Source organism: Suricata suricatta, chromosome 13 (assembly GCF_006229205.1).
Source record: "Suricata suricatta isolate VVHF042 chromosome 13, meerkat_22Aug2017_6uvM2_HiC, whole genome shotgun sequence".
Lineage (NCBI taxonomy): Eukaryota > Metazoa > Chordata > Mammalia > Carnivora > Herpestidae > Suricata > Suricata suricatta.
This window is the reverse complement of record NC_043712.1, coordinates 53,924,636-53,944,912: the sequence shown is the minus strand read 5'-3', so window position 1 is coordinate 53,944,912 and position 20,277 is coordinate 53,924,636. Positions and strand designations below refer to the sequence as shown.

Below are 20,277 nucleotides of genomic sequence, written 5' to 3'. Positions count from 1 at the left end.
TAGTATCTAAAATCTACAAGGAACTCACCAAACTTCACACCCACAAAACAAATAACCCAGTGAAGAAATGGGCAGAAGACATGAACAGACACTTCTCCAAAGAGGACATCCAGATGGCCTACAGGCACATGAAACGATGCTCAACATCACTCATCATCAGGGAAACACAAATCAAAACCACACTGAGATACCACCTCATGCCAATCAGAGTGGCTAAAATGAACAAATCAAGAGACTATAGATGTTGGCGAGGGTGTGGAGAGACGGGCACCCTCCTACACTGTTGGTGGGAATGTAAACTGGTGCAGCCTCTCTAGAAAACAGTGTGGAAGTTCCTCAAAGAACTATCAATAGAACTCCCCTATGACCCAGCAATAGCACTGCTAGGGATTTACCAAAGGGATACAGAAGTACTGATGCATAGGGGCGCATGTACCCCAATGTTCATAGCAGCACTGTCAACAATAGGCAAATCATGGAAAGAGCTTAAATGTCCATCACCTGATGAATGGATCAAGAAGATGTGGTGTGTATATATATATATATACAAGGGAGTATTACATGGCAATGAGAAAGAATGAAATATGGCCATTTGTGGCAAAGTGGATGGACCTTGAGGGTGTCATGCTAAGCGAAATAAGTCAGGCACAGAAGGACAGATACCATATGTTTGCATTCACAGGTCTTACAGGAGAACAGGAGAAACGTAATGGAGGACCATGGGGAGGGGAAGGGGGAAAGAGAGTTGGGGAAGGAGAGGGACGCAAAACCTGAGAGTCTACTAAATACTGAAATGAACCGAGGATTGAAGGGGGAGAGGGAGGGGGGAAAGAGGTGGTGGTAATGGAGGAGGGCACTTATGGAGAAGAGTACTGTGTGTTATATGGAAACCAATGTGACAATAAACTATTAAAAAAAAACGAACAATGGCCATTAAAAGTGAACCAAAGTTTGGGGTGCCTGAGTCAGCTAAGCATCTGACTCTTGATTTCAGCTCAGGTCATGATCTCCCAGGTTCTGAGTTTGAGCCCCACATGTGGCTCTGCACTGACAGCACAGAACCTGCTTGGGATTCCTTCTCTCCCTTTCTCTCTGCCTCTCCCCCACTCTCTCTCTCCCTCTAAATAAATAAATAAATAAATAAACAGACAAACCCAAGCTTAAAATAGAAGAATGAACTTCCTATTTCCAACCATTATACTAAACAATACAGATTGTTAGGAAATCACCCACTTTCACGAAGAATCCAATCATTATAATATTAAAATCAGAAGGTATACCAAAGATTATCTACTTCAGCCTCTTTATTTTACACTTCAGGAAACTAAGGGATAGAGGGACTGGGAAAAGCAGTGTTTAGTTTAAAAAAGATCTCTTTCAAATATTATTAATATGTGCAAGGTTGTTATCAGAAGCTGCATCATACAATTTTGACATCTACTGTTGGATGAAATCCTCCTAATATCTTAAAACCCAATTTAAATATCACTTCCTCTGAGCAGCTCTCCAGATCCCTCCCTGAAAATGTCCATCAGTCCTTCCTTCTGCTAACACCACTCCTCTTATGACTACATTTCTTCTGTATAATCACATAGCAAACAATTTCAGTCAGATCTATGTATTTGTTCAATGAAGGTCAATAAATAGCTTAGCTCTTACTTATAGCACGCTTTGCCCTTGACAGATGACTGGGAGTGCTACCATGAAGTGCACAAAGAGCAGCCAAAAGTTCAAGGTCCTGGGTCTGTCCTCTCTGACAAAGTGGCTCCTTAAACGGTTCCCTTCACTACCCAATTACCACTGAAGACGTGCAGTCCAGTTGTTGGTCCCAGCCATGTTAATTCCACCCCAAAGAAGGAATCTCCCTACTTTCTTTTCATGCTAAATTAACCAGTCAAGCTGGACAGTATTGTATTCTTCCCTGACTTGATTAAAATAGTAATAACAGCTAGACTTACTCATTTGTTAACCATCTTGAGAGTTTTAAAAAAGATCATTGTCATGAAGATTAAATGAAACACTAAGAACACTGCTTGGCACAAAGTGCTCAAAAAATGCTAGTTATGATTATGTGACATCTGTTCTTTGATCTCTTCTAATCTAGAGTTGTTTGAATATTATACGCAATAGAAAAGTTCTTACTTAACCTCGTGTTTTATTTTTCCTTTTAAAAACCCTGAAATGTCCTGGTGTCCATCGCGAGACTGATAATCTGTGTCACCTTTGTTAAGTCTCTTTTTAGGGCAGCAAATCACTGCTGTATGAGGTATGCAAACTGTTAATAAACATAAAACATTTACTGTCGCATAAGTGGTATGAAAAGAGAATGCAGATTTAAGCCTCTTAAGGAAAATAAATATCTAAAGGGAGAGTAGAAAAAAATCCTTACAATTTTCCATACAGATGATGATGATTTTTGTTTTATCTTTAAATAAATTCTATCATTCTATTCTGATTCTTTCTCTAAATCCAAGACTTAAGAATAATAAAAATATTCCTTTTTTCTATATAATATAGACGACTGCTTGAAATATTAATGAATTACAGTCCTACATTTCTTATCACATGTATCTCAGTTCCTTTGTTGTTATCCAACTTTCTCCTACCTAAATTCTTAAATACATGACTCAATGCATTTAGGTCTTCAAAAAAAGTCCTGGGCATCTGCTACTTCTCTAGGTCTCTTTATGAAGATCATCTCTATTTTTGTCATTGACTTCCTGCTCGAATACAGCTACAAGGTAGGAAGTTAGGGAGGCTAGGCTAACCTACCACTATTTCATAATTAATTCCCATAATTCTCTGCCACTTTGTTAGCAGGGCACCTTCCTGTTGCTCTGCATCTTCTGTTTCTTCCACCTCTGCTGACAATAACGGATACCCTGAAATAGTCAACACAATGATGTTAGTGACAAACTACAAAAATCTCCATATTTTAACATTCTACACCAGAGAAACTATGATCAGAACCTGTCTATTGTAGCAAGTCTGACTCTTCACCCAGTATATGAGTTACACTTATTTGTTGGTAAAATATAACTGACAAACTTATCCTATTAGTTTCAGGTGTGTATCATGGGGATTCGGTATTTTCATACATTATGAAATGATCCCCACTGTAAGTCTAGTTACCATCTGTCACCATATAAAGTTATTACAATATTCTTGACTGTATTGCTTGTGCTGTACAATACCTCCCCATGACTTATTTACTTCATAACCAAAGTGTGTACTTCTTAATCCCTGTCTCCTACTTCACTTGCACCCGAGACCCTCCTCGCTCCGGTAATAAACAGTTGTTTCCTAGACCTATGAGTCCGTTTAATTTCTTTTGTTTGTTTGTTGTCTAAGGACAATAACTAGGGAGGATGCATTAGAATCATTTAGAAGCTTTTCCTTAGTTTGTTTAAAAAAGAATTTGGGACTTCTAAGTCTAGAGCCTCTCCCACTCACCCTCCCACACACATATGCACATTCACAAAGCAAAGACATGGTCTGGGCCTTTGAGATGATCCCCCACACCCATCCCTACGTGCTGCCTCAAGTTTCATGCTCCAAAAGCTTTTTATTCTTTCCTGCTACTCTTGATACTCACTTTAGCCAAATTAATTTCTTCACCTACTTGTATAAAAATGGCAAAGTGCAATTAACACATATGAATCCTACACATCACACTACCAGGATATTGCTCCAAATATAAATATTCCTTTAACATAAGTAAAGCAAAATTTTCAGCAGGAAATAAAATCTGTTAATAATGGAGTAGATATTTTAAAAAACTACAAAGCTTCAAAGGAACTATTTAGTGAAGGGTAGCATACGCATAAACGAAGACAAGTCTTGGACTCTGTTCAGTGGATTTAAGTTACCAAAGTACCTAAAGCCATCTGACAGCTAAGGAAAGCACATAGTTCCCAGCCTAAAAGGATGGCAATACTCTTCAGCATAATTATATATTAAAACAATGCTGCTCTAAAAAAATGTTTAAATGGCTCAATGGAGTCTAGGTTTATTCTGAAAGAAATCTCAGAATGGTTTAATAATTTCTCCATATAACCTTTCCAAACCAACTCCATAATATTAAGATTTAGGACTTTTGAAAAACTGACAAGGAAAAGTCTCCCCAAATAGGACAATTTCATTCCTAAGAGCATATGCTTTAAAAAAGATTTTCATATTTCTTTTAAAAATACTTTATAATTTTATTAATGCTTGCTCAATAAGATGTGAACATATTGGCTGTACTAAAGTAAGGGGACTGATATAAAACCTTGTACATAACTGACTGATTCCTAAAGCACTTTAGTTTTTAAAATATGTAAGAAAGACTAGGGTGCCTCAGTGGCTCAGTCAGTCAGGCATCTGACCTCCGCTCAGGTCATGATCTCACAGTTCATGAGTTCGAGCCCTGCATCGGGTTATGTGCGGACAACTCAGAACCTGGAGCCTGCTTCGGGTTCTGTGTCTCCCTCTCTTTCTCTGCCCATCCCCCCTTGCTCATGCTGGCTCTCTCGCTCTCTCGCTCTCTCTCTCTCTCTCTCTCCTTTTCTCTCAGAAATTCAGAAGTGAATAAACACTAAAAAAACTTTTAATTTAAAAATACATAAGAATGAACATACAACCAGAAAATATGCCAGCTTTAAATGAATTATTTTAATCTGTCAGAGAAATTAATCCTATCTACAAATAAAGACTTAAAACCATCTCTTTCCCTTTCATGATAGATTATTTTTTAGTAATTTACAATATATCCATAGAGACTTAATCACATTCAGGAAAATCATTTCTCTAAAAAACAAACAATGAAGAACAGAATAACCTGGCTCCGGGTGTTTACCTTCTTCTTCAATCGGTAATATGCTGGGGTTTCTACTCAACAATGAAGAATCTTCATCTTTTTCATGATTTTCTTAAAGACAAGAATATTTTAGTAGTTACATCTATAATACAATAAAGCACACAAAAAATTTCAAATCCCACTCTATTTATCTGAACCCCTTAATGAGTGGTTGTTTTTTGTTTGTTTGTTTGTTTGTTTTTGGTAGGTAAACCTTTCAGTAACAACCACCTGTACTTAAAGTTCTCCTGTTACCTCCCTATTATTCCCTATGAATAGTACATGGCATAAATAACAGAATGGTCCACATATTGAGATAAGAAACAGCACTTTCAAACCAAAAGCCTGACTTCTACCAACAAACTCTTATATCAGTCAGCTACGTGGGGATTTCACTAATTTTCAGAGATATTCATGTACTAACAGCTTATTAAAGACATTTCTAAATGTGTTATTAAAGTAGATTCCTTCAAGGGAAGGCTGGATGTCTAGAACATGAGGCTTGCAGACATACATAGCCCAGGCAGAATAGGTTCCCCCTAAACAGAAAGCATGGCAATGACACCCAAAAGTAAGGCAGGAATAGAAAGACAGATGAACATTTCTGACTCTAAAATAGTGACCGAATAAACAGAAAAGAAAGAAATCTGCGTTATTCAAGAGCCCATTAATGGAGACATTGCTGGTTCTCATTAGTCCCAACTTCATCAAGGTTCCTTTTTACTTGGTTCATAGTGAACAGTTAAGACTAAAGACCATTCTTTAAACATTAGAAAAACACCTAAGTGATATAAGGGTCTAACTGAACACCAGCTGAATCTGGCATTACCTTTGCTTATGCTGGCATTCCCGGGAGACAGGACTGTGTCCTTCGTGACATCCTCCTTTGACATGAGCTCAGCGTCCTGCTTCATTCCTCTCCTCATTAGTGTCAGGTGTACAGTTTGTCCTGTGTGTCGCAACACCTCTACTGCTTGCTGATTGGTAAAACCCTGAAGGTTTGTGCCATCTACCTGTGATAAGAGTAACATACGTTAAAAAATAAATGAATATTTGCATTACCAATTCACCTAATGCATGTTTACTGCTTGTTAGTAGGAAAAGAATGGGGCTGAGTACTCCCCTAATTGGAGAATGAACAAACATCTTTTTGGGGACCAGTAATAATTTAGACATGCTAGAATTACCCAGAAGAGTTTTATTTTATTTGAGACTACGGTGTCTTCCTTCCAGATATTAGGAACCAACAGTTCCAGGGTGGGCATACTCTTTTATATTCCTCAGGTGATCCTGATACAGTCAAGCTTGGAAACCAGTACTCGGCAGGGCTGTACAGAGGAAAGTGTAGAAGATGGTGACAAAAGTGGTCCGTGAGAGCACTGGTGCATCCCAAAATCACATTTATTCTTGCTTTTAAAAAGGGTGACAAAACTACTTCCTTTTTATTTCTTTGCCTCTTCTGAAAATACATGGGATTTTTTTTCCCTTCTTCTAGTTCAAATGATGAAACATTTGAAGATGCTCCTGTGATCTTTCCAAACTGCAGACATAATCACATAATCCAACCCTGCCTTCCGTAGAACACTCCCTAGGTCAATTTTCCATGCTGTGAACACAACTTAGGAAGAACTGCATCAGCTGTCCCCAGCCGCACCACCAATCTCATCTGGCATGGGGCTGCCATGTGCCTGTGCCCTCCTGCCTCCAGGCATGCATTTCCACTCCCACCCTGCAATGCTACCCTCAGCCAGAAGGCCTCTGCAGGTTCTTCTCCCCCAGTCTAGACTCTCTGTGCTCCCTCCAGCCCATGTTCTTTCTCATCTGTCCACCCAGAAAACACCTATACTTGCTTCAGATGTCCATGTAATAGTTACTTTCAGAACTGAACTATCCTAAGGTCTGTGACTAACTCAAAGCCCCCTTTACCATTTCTCCTTCCCAGCATTAACTAGGATTATTTTTTTTTTAATGTTTATTAATTTCTGAGAGAGAGAGAAAAAGAGACAGAGTGAGAATGGAAGAGGGGCAGAGAGAGAGGGAGACACAGAATCCAAAGCAGGCTCCAGGCTCTGAGCTGTCAGCACAGAGCCCAATATCAGGCTCAAACTCAGGAAAGGCAGGATCATGACCTGAGCCAAAGTCTGACGCTTAATTGACTGAGTCACCCAAGCGCCCCTACCAGAATTTTAATTTTATAGTTTCTGTCATTTTTAGGTTTGTGACTGTATGCTCCAAGAGGACAGGCTCTGATGTCACCAAAACATCTTGGCTGCTGCCTATATGGTAAATATTCACCCCAAATGGGAATACAGAGCCATCAGTCCACATTTCAAGGATTTATCTGTAAAGCAAATTACCTTTTGAATAAATAAATGCAGTTTACATCACCTTATTTTTAAAAATTTCATTGAAAATTATAAAATTTCAGAACTACATTGAAAACAGTTTGGAAAAGTTTAACAAATTCAATATTGAAACTCAAAGTCATTGATATTTCTTTTGCATTGTGAAATGGGTATAAAATGGCTGTCAAAGTGTCCTACTTTTCTAAGCACAGTGCCAGCCACATGAGGCATTGAAATGAATGAGAATTACAAGAGCTAGACCGTGATCTCTATCCAATACCTTACTTCAGAGGTTTCTGAAAGAATATAAAAGAACTTCTAATTAAACATACTTTACAATTAATATACATTTACTAGTTATATATAAAATATGTAACACCATATATATAAAATATATATCACATATGAATACATAAAGGGGAGAAGAAGGAGAAAGGAGTACTTAATTTGGAGATACTCAAAAATCTAGAGAACCTCTGATATAGATTTTTCTATATCTAGGTAACAACCTTACCCTTTACAAGTTGCCTAAATTTTACATAATACTTTCGAGCTTAGGAATCTAACTCTCTTTCCTCCTACCTCACCCTGTTGATTCCCTTTTAGAATAACTAATAAAAATGTAACAACAGAGAAAATACTGCAACAAAACTGGAAACCATGGAAAAATAAAAGTCCCTATGCAAGTAACCTGAAGGAAACTTCTACTAGGAGTGGTCTGGACATGACCACAGCCAAAGCAGGCCAGCTGAATCTCTCTATGTGAAAAAATAGCTTGTTTGGTCTTTGAAAAGAAACTCCAGTAAAATCCAACCACAGTCTCTTCTTAAAATGAGGCAGTCCGATGGTACCTGTGGATCTTAACCAGTGATTACAAAAAAAGTACACCAAGTGCTACAGGCCATGCCATGCTGGGAGCATGCAGCAGCATGGAATTACGTATACTCACACTTTACACACACGCACCCACACAACCCCAACCAGCTCCTGGCTCCACAGCAAACTCAGAAAACAATCTCTCAGTACACAAGGGCAAAATTCCCCATTGTGATGCCCCAGCACTGGTTTCACCTCTATTAATCTATAAGTAAAACTTAAATAAATTTAAATGCTCCCCTTCCTTCCTGTCAATTCCTGAATCATCTGGACAAAACCAGCACAATCTTTGGTAGAACCCATCTCAAATCCCATTTGTACAAACATAATTCTTACTAAGGATGATCAAAGGTCACATGATATGGACGAAGACACCATATCTAAAAGAAGGTACTTGCACTGAGATATCACTACAAACATCTTCCAATGAAATTGTTACTGTAGTGAGCAGGAAAAAAGATATTTCCTAAAACTTCCCTCAAAAGGATTCATATGTCATTGCATTCATGGAAACATGGATTTAGTTACAAAGAAAAAACTAATTATTGACCAGAAAGGAAAAGGAAGGCTGTTACAATGAAGGTAGTCAACAGGATTTTAAATATAAAAACATTTAGGTAATGTAAAGCAGGAGCATAAAATGTTCCCCTATTTCAGAAGAAAAGAATAAACAGAGGGTGCCTGGGTGGCTCAGTCAGTTAAGCATCCGACTTCAGCTCAGGTCATGATCTCATGGTTCGTGGGTTCGAGCCTCGTGTCGGGCTCTGTGCTGGTGGCTAGCTCAGAGCCTGGAGCCTGTTTCAGATTCTGTGTCCCCCTCTCTATCTGACCCTCCCCTGCTCGTGTGCTCTCTCTCTGTCTCTCAAAAATAAATTAAAAACATAAAAAAAATTTTTTTAAAGAAAAGAATAAACAGAAAAAATATCATTAGGGAAGACTAAATATATATAGGCTGATCTAAAAATCAATATAACTGAAAAGAATTACAAGAAATAGAGAATAAATGAGAAAAAAAATAAGCCAAGAAATGCTTAGGAGGTTAGGAAAATTTACTTTAGTCTACAAATGAAGAGGAACATGAAAACCCAGAAAACATTTAAAAACAAACAAAACACTAATACTTAGACATATCCTGGTAAAATTCTTGGATTTCAAAGATCAAAAGGAAAAAGAATCTGCCAGCATTTAGACAACAGAGAATTTGTGGTAAAAAAAAAATTATAAAACGAGAGTTTTATATTTAGTGTGATATATGTAAAAATGGGAAATCTTAGTTGAGATGCTATGATTTATATCCTATACCATGGCAATCTGTGAGAGGGCCCATCAGGCAGAAACTTAAACCAACTAGTAAAGAATGAAAATGTGCACACAGAGCATAAAAGAGCTGGGTTGTTAAAGGTGAGGAAAACTTTAAGAGGAGGTTTGTTGTTTTGTGTGTGTTTGTTTATTTGTTTGTTTAAGAGGGAAGACGGCTGTGAGTCTCCAAGCCACCCACTTAGATGTTTTGCCCTTGGCCTCAAGTCAGAAAAGACAGGTCACCGGAAGTAGGAAAGGATGCAGGAGATTATGTCTAACTCCATCAGGAGGCGAGTGAGAAGCCAGTTAGTTGCTTTGACAGTGGAGCAAGAGAAAAATGGCTATTATGTTGAGAACTGCCTGACTTTGGGCATAGACCTGAGAAGGGCCACGCACATGAGAAAGTCGGGCTCAAGTTATTCTGAAATCTACCCAAGAGTGCCCCTAGGGAATGATGGTACCCCAAAGATCATCTTTGGAGTAGACTGCTGAGAAACCAGGATCCAAAGATAAGAAGAGTCTGATGAAAACTCCATCATCTGTCTAGGGAAGTTAAATCAAACATCTTCAAAAACCCACTGAGGATGTCTTCAGAATCCAAAGAAGGAACACTTAAGGGACAGTTTTAAGCATCTTCCAGGCTCAGTCAGCAAAAAACCATGTCACAGCACAATGGTCAATGGTATGACTGATTACCCTCCTTCTCTTCCTTCTCTCCCTTTTACAGTGGTAGGGTCAGAAACTGCTCTACGAAGGAGAGGGAGAAAACAAGTGCTAGGTGGGGAGATGGACTGGAGCATCCACTCTCTATTCCTAGGCAAGCCACCGCTTCAGAGCAGGCTTTTGCTACACCAGGGCTGTAGTCTGAAATTCAGTTATTACTTAGGAGGAGAAATTTCCTTTCATTTCTTGGGGGGTGGAGTGGGGATTTTTGTTGTTGTTTGGTTGGTTTGTTTTTGATTTTTGTTTAGAGAGAGAGCCCAAGTAGAGGAGAGGGGCAAAGGGAGAGAGAACCTTAAGCAGACTCCATGCTCAGTGCTGAGTCTGACGTGGGGCTCAATCCCAGAACCCTGAGATCATGACTTGATCCAAAATTTTTTAAGTAAAATAGAAAATAAAAAGGTAAAACAGGGGCGCCTGGGTGTCTCAGTAGGTTAAGTGCTTGACGTCAGCTCAGGTCATGATCTTGCAGTCCTGGGGTTCAAGCCCCATGTCAAGCTCTGTGCTGACAGCTGAGAGCCTGAAGCCTGCTTCAGATTCTGTGTCTCCCTCTCTCTTTGCCCCTTTCTCCCTCTCCCAAAAATAAACACTATTTTTTTTAAAGTAAAACAAGTATGATTTAAATGTATATGGAATTTTTCTGAAATATTAATAGTGGTTTCTATGAGGTTTTTTTAACCATGATCAAATGTTATGATCATTAAATATAAAAATTAATCTAAAAATAAATGAACATGTTATTTACTACCAGGATAGTAATGAAAATAATAGAAAATCATAAAAATCTCAACTTTGAGGCTCTATAAACATTCTTAAAATTCACAGAACTTAGGTTGCAAGTTTTCATCTGTAATAGATTTCTATTGCTCAACTCTTTAAAAGTATAATTTCATTTTTAAAAATCAAATGCATATTATTTTGTCAATAGCAATAAATTTCAAGTATGGTAAAAAAAAAAAACTGCATTTTTCCTTTACTCTCAAAATTTGAGGACTTCAATTTGAAATCATATCCCCTAAGCCAAATAGTAGGGTTGGTAAAAGTACAAAAGAAATTGCTGAAGGGTGCCTGGGTGGCTCAGTCGGTTGAGCGTCCGGCTTCAGGTCAGGTCATGATCTCACATTCGTGGGTTCGAGTCCCACATCGGGCTCTGTGCTGACAGCTAGATCAGAGCTTGGAGCCTGCTTCAGATTCTGACTCTCCCCTGCTTGCGCTGTCTCTCTCTGTCTCTCAAAAATAAATAAAAAACATTAAAAAAATAAGAAAAAGAAATTGCTGTAATGGAATAATCGTGGACTTTTAAAACTAGATCTCACTTCAAATTTCTCAGTATCTTCATCTGCTATATGGGAACAATGGTACCTATTTTCCCCAAATTACATGGCCCACGCACTTTACACTGGGAAGAAACTCAGAAGCTGGGATTATTAACAGATTGGAGACATGATTCATAAACATGAAAAGCTCAAGCCTTCCTGGGAACAGCTTCTGTTCAATGTCATACTCACATACACATGAGATAAGGTCACCAGAGCCCAAATCAGGCACCAGGCAGTCCTGGTCTGTCACTACCACAGGCAGAGTTAGGAGGTAGCTTCAGACCCAATGGTCCCACAGGGCACTGGACCTAGATGCAATGGCAGCAGCACTGCCAATGTGTCCCCTCCAGGACAGTCCCAATAAGCTCATAATGCACAGTGCAGATCCTACAAGTAGTATTCTAAGAGAGAAGCACCAGTTGAAACAACCTGAAAACTCTATTTTCTGAGTACAATCTAACCAGCCAAGCCCTCTTCCAACAGAGCTTACACAGTTATGTATTAAGTGAGAACCTGAGCCTATTAACAAAGTCAGAATATCTAAGGCAATATTTAACACCTTTCCTTACTTACAAGCTTGCTTAATTTTTTAATCAATAATAATTCCATACTGCTTTTATCAAGGATCTCTATGTATCAATCTAAAAAGAATGAGTAGAGACGCCTGGGTGACAGAGTCAGGTAAGCTTCTGATTCTTGATTTCAGCTCAGGTCATGATCTCACATTCATGAGATGAAGCCCTGCACTGGGGTCCATGCGGAGTGTGGAGCCTGCTTAAGATTCTTTCTCTCTCTCCCCCTGTCCGTCTGCCCCCTCCCCTACTTGTGCTCTCTCTCTCTCAAAATAATTTAAAATTTAATTGATTATTTTTAAAAAAGAATGAGTATATGATCTCATCTAACGACAAGTTTGGTCAACTTTTTTTTTTTAATAGAATATTCTCTTTTTTTATTTTTGATAGAGGAAGAGACAACATGAGCAGGGGAGGGTCAGAGAGAGAGGGAAACACAGAATCTGAAACAGGCCCCAGGCTCTGAGCTGTCAGCACAGAGCCTGACGCAGGGCTTGAACCCACAAACCATGAGATCATGACCTGAGCCAAAGCCGGACGCTCAGCAGACTGAGCCACCCAGGCGCCCCTGGTCAACTTTTTAAAATACAATAGAATCCCTTGATCAAATAATTCTTACATGGAGTGCCAATATAACAGAATAAAATGAATCATTTGATCTATTCCCTCCCCTGTAATGGTCACAGTGAAACCCAAGGGGTCAACAGAGCACAATGTGTGAAACAGGAATCTTATAGCAAAATAGGTTTAATGTTACAAAATAATAGTTCCTCACAACAGTAAGAAATAATTTCTCAATTTTCTCACCACCTCAACAACTACAAAACAAAAATAGAGTACAGCACAGCTCCAAACATCCGTTGCCAAAACAGAAACTGGAAAACAAGGCATGTGGTTGTGAAAACGCAACCAGGGTGAAGTATGCTACCGCCAACACCTCGAGAGTCCACAAGATGGCGACATTCACAAAACTTCATGCAGGAGCAAAAGCACTGCAGAACATTTCTTTAGAACCTGAGGTGCTTCTACCTTTTAAGTAAGAGCAGACTGCTAAAAATTAAAACTTAGAACACTGATGACAGTGAAGACAAGTGATTTTGTTGAAAGCAAGAAAACACTTTGAGGAAGGGTCCCTCTACTTTCTCCTCCTTTTAATTAAATTTCAGGTCTTTTAATTAAATTATTCATTTGGTCTTCCGAAAAATTACACTTGGTAGTTTCCTTATCCCAATTTTGTAGGTGAAAGACGCTTACTAAACAGTTATCATGGGATCCAGAAATTCCACTCCTACATATATACCCAAGATTGAAACCATACATCCGCACAAAAATTTGTACATAAATGTTCATGGCAGCATTAAAAGTAGAAACAACCCAAATGTCCATCAACTGATAAATGCACAACTAAAAGGTGGTATATCCCTACAATGAAATATTATTCAGCTATAACAGGAAATGAAAAATTGATACATGCTACAACATGGATGAACCCTGAAAACATGGCAGGTGAAATAAACCAATCACAAAGGACCACATATTGTATAATTCCAACTCTCAAATGCTCTCTCTCTTTCAAAAATAAACAAACATTTAAAAAAACTTTCTAATGGATTAAGATACACATCTTAGGGAAAAAGAGTATATTAGCTATGTTTTCAATTTTTAATTCAGTATTGGATATGGATTTAGAGTCTATATCTATGTACTTTCTTTTCTTCCAAAATAAAAAAAGGAGTTAACTTCATTGTATGTTAAAAATAAAATACAGTGATTAAAAGTAATTTGTAGGATATAACCAACCAACCTAAGTGTCAAACACAACTTTATCTTCAGAGCAGGTTTCAAAATGTGAACATGTGTACTTAGTTTTAAGCCCAAGAAGTTGTAATGTAGAAGCAAAGGCAGAGATACAGGCACCTCTTTTTAAAAATTGTAGTAGAAAACACGAAAAAAAAAGTAGCATCTTAACCACTTTTACACGCACAGTTTAGTAGTGTTAAATTTATTCACAGTGTCATATAATAGATCTTCAGAAAGTTTTCACTTTGCAAAACTGAAAGTCTGTACCCATTAAACAGCAGCTCTCCAATCGGCCCTCTATTCACTCTTACAACAACCATTCTATTTCTATGAGTATTAGTACTTTAGGGACCTCATACAAATGGAAGCATCAGTACTTGACTTTTTGTGACTCACTTATTTCACTGAGAATAATCTCCTTAAGGTTCAACCAGGTTGCAGGATGTGACAGAATGTCCCTCTTTAAAAGATTAAATAATATCCCATTGTATTTATATACTACATTTTATTTATCAATTCATCCATCAATAGATATTTGGGTTACTTCCTCTCCTAGCTATTGTGAATAATGCTGCTATGAACAAGGAATCTTAACCTTCTTCTTTCTTAACAGATTAACATACAAAGGGAACAAAAGAGATTTATATAAAGAAAATACATTTTAAGATAAATCAGTATTCTCCAAAATGTTTTCCAAAGTACATGTTTGAGAAGAGAAAAAGTCTATGATTACAAAAGTTTAGGAAAACTCAAAGTAAAATAGCTGAATTTTCTCTGTTGCCAAAATTCGCAGAGTCTTAGATTTTTCAGTGTGCTTTATGAATCCCTAAGAGACCCTATCACATGCAGTTTTCCCTAAATGTATCTGACCAGGAAGCCCCTGATGTGGGGTCTCTCCCACTTACGTTCTGAGAAGCAGTTAAGGTAGCCCAGTTTGTGCAGAACATGGAACTGAAGGTTGTATTCTTTTGTACATGACCTTGACTAGCCATAGGCTCAAAACATACTAAGGTTACTGGAATACCCATGTGATAAGGCTTGATCTGATTAAGGGGATTAGATCTATTTCATTTATTCTTATGCATTCTTAAAGTTAAGAGAGTCCTGGACATGGAACCAACAGCGTCATTCTGCTAATAAAAAAAAAAAAAAAGCATACAGCCCAAAATTCAGATTCAAGTACCTTTAAAATATCCACAACTAAAGTATAAGTATGACATTAATGTAACAAATTCATTACAACTAGGAATCTGATATATCAGAAATTATTCTATTATTTTGATTTGAGATCAGTGAAGCTTCGATCCAATGCTCTTACTTTCACAAAATAACAAAACGGGTAATTGTAATGATAGCCTCAAATCACCAAAAAGCTTAAATTAGTATGAAGCTAACTGTAGTTCCCAAAACTGAGTAAACTATGAGAATGCATTTCTCAACCATGAAAATTAACAAAGCTCTTACTAAATGTGTTACTTACTGCTATAATTTGGTCTCCAATTTGGATTCTTCCATCATGTTCCACAGCACTGCTCTTTGTAATGCTCTTTACAAAGATTCCTGAAGGCTCTAAGATTAGAAATAGGGTTTTTGGATTTTTTTTTTTACTATTTACAAAGCGCACTCAAAAACTATACATCCTTCATTCTCCAAATATGAAGTCCTAATTTTGAATAATAATAAATCAACAAGCCACACAACAAAACCAATAGAAACTTGGGCTAGAGAATATGATAATGATTTTGTCTGTCAAATACAGTGTCAGATTTGCAACACTGAATTATTCCTAAAGAAGTTTTCAATCAGTTCAACCAATAATCTGAAAATACATAATGCTGATTTAATATTTCATAAGACAAAAAAAAGACAGGAGAAGAAATTCTCAAAAAAAAATAGTGTTTAAAACTACCTAATTTTTTATCTCCAATGTAACCAGCAATGGTAATTCCTAGTCCTTGGACATTTTTAGTGAGTTCTACATCAAATGTCTCACTTTCTTCACTTTTCTGAGTAGAAGCATCAACCTAAAATAAAATTGATAAATCAATAGAATAATTAAACATGTAAACAAACAAGATAAACTCAAAAAGCAACAATCTTTATTTAAGAATAAAATGATGTAATTCAGTGGCAAAGAACTCCGCTAGAGAATTACAGCAGGGACTACTCCTTCGGTCTAGACAACATGAACCACTCAGTACATTTTCACTCAAAAGGAATGTCAGCAGTGAGGCTGAATACCCCCTTATCAGAGAAATACATCATTATTTGTGTGCACAAAATTGTTAAAATCAAATAGTCAATTGGCTTATCTTCATTTCCACAACTGAAAGAACTCATGTTTTCAAGTCAACAAGTTTAAATCTAGTTTTGCCATGAATTTTTTTAAGCATCACTTTGCTCAACTGTCTATTAGGAATAAGAATAACAAGTCCAGCTAACATTTACTGAGCAGTTTCTACGTAAAAGACACTTGACTTGTCTTAATTAATTTACTCCTTAGAACAAGCCTATAAAGTTAGATACAATGACTACCAATTCTTCTCTGGTGAAACTGAGGAACATAAAACTTTCAGAGGACTAGCAGCAACCAATCTAGTAGAGGCAGAATTAAAATGCACAGAAGCTAGCTGCAAAATCACTGCTCTTCAAATGCTCTGCAGTACGTGAACTCTGTAGTAGGATGTAGGATCCACAGTGTCCACACAGGATATGGTGTCCACTAAGTGGTTGCTGTGATCTGAAGTCGGTAGCTGATTCTAACACCATGAATATGACTTAAACTATCTTCCAGATACTTTATTAATAGACTGAAGATTATTCTGAAAGCCAGTGAAATGCAACAAAGCTATTTAAAATTGTAACTGTATTTGTTTTATAAAGTCAGACTTTAGCGTAAAAAGCTCTTTGTAAGTATGCCTTTCTACATTGATCTTCATTCCTGAAATGACAGCTGACAGCAGGGTTCTGTGACATGTAGAGTTGTTATTAATTGTATACTGGGCTGAAGGGCATGGTTCTCTGCACTGAGCACCGGTGGACTAGCGCAGTAAGTCACCAACAAGCTATTGGCATATTATGCACTTGTATGGTTTCAGCAGATTCTCCAGAGAACCCTACGAAGATCACAACAGAACAAAGGCTATGGGTTCGAATGCCCACACATGTTGTGGTGAGTTGGTAATGTTTTTGGATTGTCTTTAAGCAAACTCTGACTGTATCTCACAGATAGTCCATCTAAATGAGATATAATTTTATAGTAAAGTTTGATTTATTTTTTTCATTGCACATAATTATCTGTGCAAACTTAGCAAAAGTTTAAAGTTTAGATAATTACAAGAAAATGACAGGATGAAATCTGTTTCAATTGAAACAAATGTGTTTTCTATTTTTAATAAGACTTATGCGAGTGCTATTTTAGAGGGTGGCAATTTGACTATCGAATGGTTTTAAAAGGGGCACAAGCTTCAGAAATGATGATATGCACAGAATAGATATTTTTCTAAGCTTTCAATTACATCAAGTGGTTTTCGGTATTGCATTCATTTATATATTGCTGAATAAAATGTTTTGTTTACCACAAAAGAATGTGATTTAAATACTTTCATACACAAGCTTGCTCTCTTTACTTCTTTCTCTCTGCAAAAAATAGCAACTAACTCAATCCTAAAAACAACAGAATCATGGAAATTTCAAGTGTTCTTTCTAATAAAGTTTTAAAGGGCTTGTGGAGGATGTAAGGATATTAAAAAAAGAAATCTGTAGCAACTAATTAGAAAAAAACTTTAACAGGAAAACAAATCATTGATGTTTTTAGATCTACTAGAAAGGAATATAGGACTTGCATTTGCTATAAACCTTATCTAGAAATTTGGTGTAATAATTTTCTTAAATTTTTAAGAGATTTTGGATAAAATTATTTTGTTGATACTCCCTCCCCCCTCCTCCCCCCTCCCAAAAGATACTAAAAGGAAAGCTATTTGAAGGAGAATGACTGGAACTCACATCTCACCTAACATAGAGCCTTCTAGTTAAGAGATAGATTAAACATTTTAGTTATTAGTAGCAAATCATTCTCTAAAATGTTTTTCCATTTTTTTCAAAAGATTATCCTCATAAATGTGCTTAGAGAAAAAATGTAAAATAGTAATGTAAAATTTGTTTTTATTTCTTCATGTTACGCATTATTCCTAATATAAGATATTAGTGCTGAAACATGGTTACACTTGAATTTACATTCTTTAGCACTAACATGAGAATATCATTAAGACTAGGTTTCTGAATATCACTATCATCTAAATGCTATTGTCTATGATGTTCCTCCTAAAATTTCTTCCTACTTACCCGCATTTCTGGCATAGACAATGGGGCTGAGGCAAGTGTGAGGCCCACGGAGGCAGGTGCTGCTGGTTCTTCTAAGGCACCTCTTGCAATCACCAGTTTGACTCTGTTTCCACACTGCCTGAGCACTTGTGCTACCTGCTCACTGCTCATTCCGGCTAGATCAGTATCACCAATCTTTAGAATGTGGTCTCCACTGCATAATCGCCCATGCTGAGTAAAGAATCAGTTAATCAGGATATTAATATATATTTTAATTCTCTTAAGGTTATTTATTTTGAGAGAGAGAGAGAGAGAGAGAGAGAGCGAGAGAGAGCGAGAGAGAGCGAGCGCGTGCACAAGAGCACGAACTGGGGAGGAGCAAAGAGAAGAAGAAACAGAATCCCCAGCAGGCTCCATGCCATCTGCACAGAGCCTAATGCGGGGCTTGAACTCACAAACCATGAGATCAAGAGTCAGATGTTTAACTGACTATGCCACTCAGGTGCCCCAGGATATTAATATTTTAATTTCATCAGAGAAATCCTAAACGAGAGAAAGAATAATGTAAAAACAGCAGTCATGTGAATTACCAATCACGGAACATTAAACATGTGGTTGTTATTTTAACTGTCTTTTGAAGCATCTTAATGTTATTAAATGTGATATATGTAACTGAAATTTACAAATATTCCCTAAATCAATAGTTGATAAGAGCTTTTCATTTTGATTTTGATTTTGATTTCTACCCACTAGATGCAAGAAAATATAAAGCCCAAGTCACTATGCAAATACATATTACTCAAAAAATATATATAGTACAGACCACAAGAAAGCACTGAATACTACAATTTTATGTCTTGCATTATCAATTAAAAATATCCCTAAAACACTCATTTGCAGATGAAATCCTTGTGAGATGAAAATTTAGATGGGTAAGGGGAGTGAAAAAGCAGTCTTATTACCTCCATACAAATACTACTCACTAGAACTTTCTTCAATGACAGAAATGTTCAGCATCGTCCAATATGGCAGCAACTAATGACATGTGGTTAAAGAGTACTTGAAATGTGGTTAGTCCAACTGAAAAACTGAATTTGTCATTTTATTTAATTTTAGTTAATTTAAATTTGAATTTTAGAAGTAGCAAATAGCCACAAGTGGCTATATTATTGGTCGGTGCAATTCTATACTGAAGATAAAGCTAATTTACTGTAAGCCAGTCAACTGGGGGAACTTCATTAAATACTGTAGATGCTGGCTAAGAGCCAAAAGGAAGAAAATATGCATATCGTTGTGTTACTGTCAATACCTCTAGTGATAAAGCTTTAATTAAATAAACCTTTCATTTATGAATATGAGAAATATTTGATGAACTGAATTCCTAGTTGAAGTTCAAACACACATGTGAAAAGAAACAACTTTATAAACAAAATGATATAATCACAGCAGTTACTTGCACTAGAACTTCTCAAATTAAAATATAAATCATAACTAATAACTTTACAACAATTTTTCTCACATATATCCCAGCAATGTCACATAGCATAAATGGCAATGCTTTAACGAACTACTCCGAGTGATAAAAATAGGCTGTGATTCATTTACAAAGAGGGCACAAGTGACCCATCACTAAAGGGACAAGTTGAATCTTGTTTTTTTTTTTCTCTCTCAATAATAAAGTATTCTTCTTTCCATAACTTGCGCCTACACAGCAGCTAACTATGTTTATAAATAGGACTTAGGATTGTAAAATAAAAGGTAGCTCCCTCTACAAGGACTTTAACCTGGGCTTTAATCTATGGTTCTACAAGAGTTTTAAGATCACTGCCTAAAAATGTCCCTTTCCAAAGATATTTCCCCCATATCTAAGAAACACTTTAGAAAATCCCCAGCAAAACAGATTCTAACTCATAGCTTCTTTGACATTATATAAAAGCCCAGTTTCTTCGAACACAAATGCAAATGATAAAGGCACAGGGGCACCTGGGTGGCTCAGTTACTGAAGTGTCTGGCTCTGGTTTGGGCTCAGGTCATGATTTTCAGTTTGTTAGTTCGAGTCCAGTGGTGCTGGGCTCCACTGCTGGCAGTTCAAAGACTTCTTGGGATTCTTTTTCCCCCAGTTGCTCTCTGGCCCTCCCCCACTCACTCTCTGTCTCTCTTAGAATTAATAAACTTAAAAAAGATAA

The 20,277-nt window shown here is 37.1% G+C and overlaps 1 protein-coding gene across 12 annotated transcripts in view; it reads right to left on the bottom strand.

The window, feature by feature from the left end:
* Positions 1-20,277, bottom strand: part of MPDZ (multiple PDZ domain crumbs cell polarity complex component) — a 146,547-nt gene that overhangs the window by 90,179 nt on the left and 36,091 nt on the right. For 7 of the 12 annotated variants that reach the window (XM_029920278.1, XM_029920276.1, XM_029920271.1 and 4 more), the window contains exons 8-13: positions 18,113-18,322; positions 15,678-15,792; positions 15,249-15,337; positions 5,667-5,850; positions 4,820-4,909; positions 2,773-2,882 (exon numbers count right to left, since the gene is read on the bottom strand). In XM_029920278.1, coding sequence (XP_029776138.1) covers positions 2,773-2,882; positions 4,820-4,909; positions 5,667-5,850; positions 15,249-15,337; positions 15,678-15,792; positions 18,113-18,322 — 798 coding nt within the window. The remainder of the gene's footprint in view (positions 1-2,772; positions 2,883-4,819; positions 4,910-5,666; positions 5,851-15,248; positions 15,338-15,677; positions 15,793-18,112; positions 18,323-20,277) is intronic. The other 5 variants (XM_029920272.1, XM_029920275.1, XM_029920281.1 and 2 more) reach the window with 1 other exon arrangement.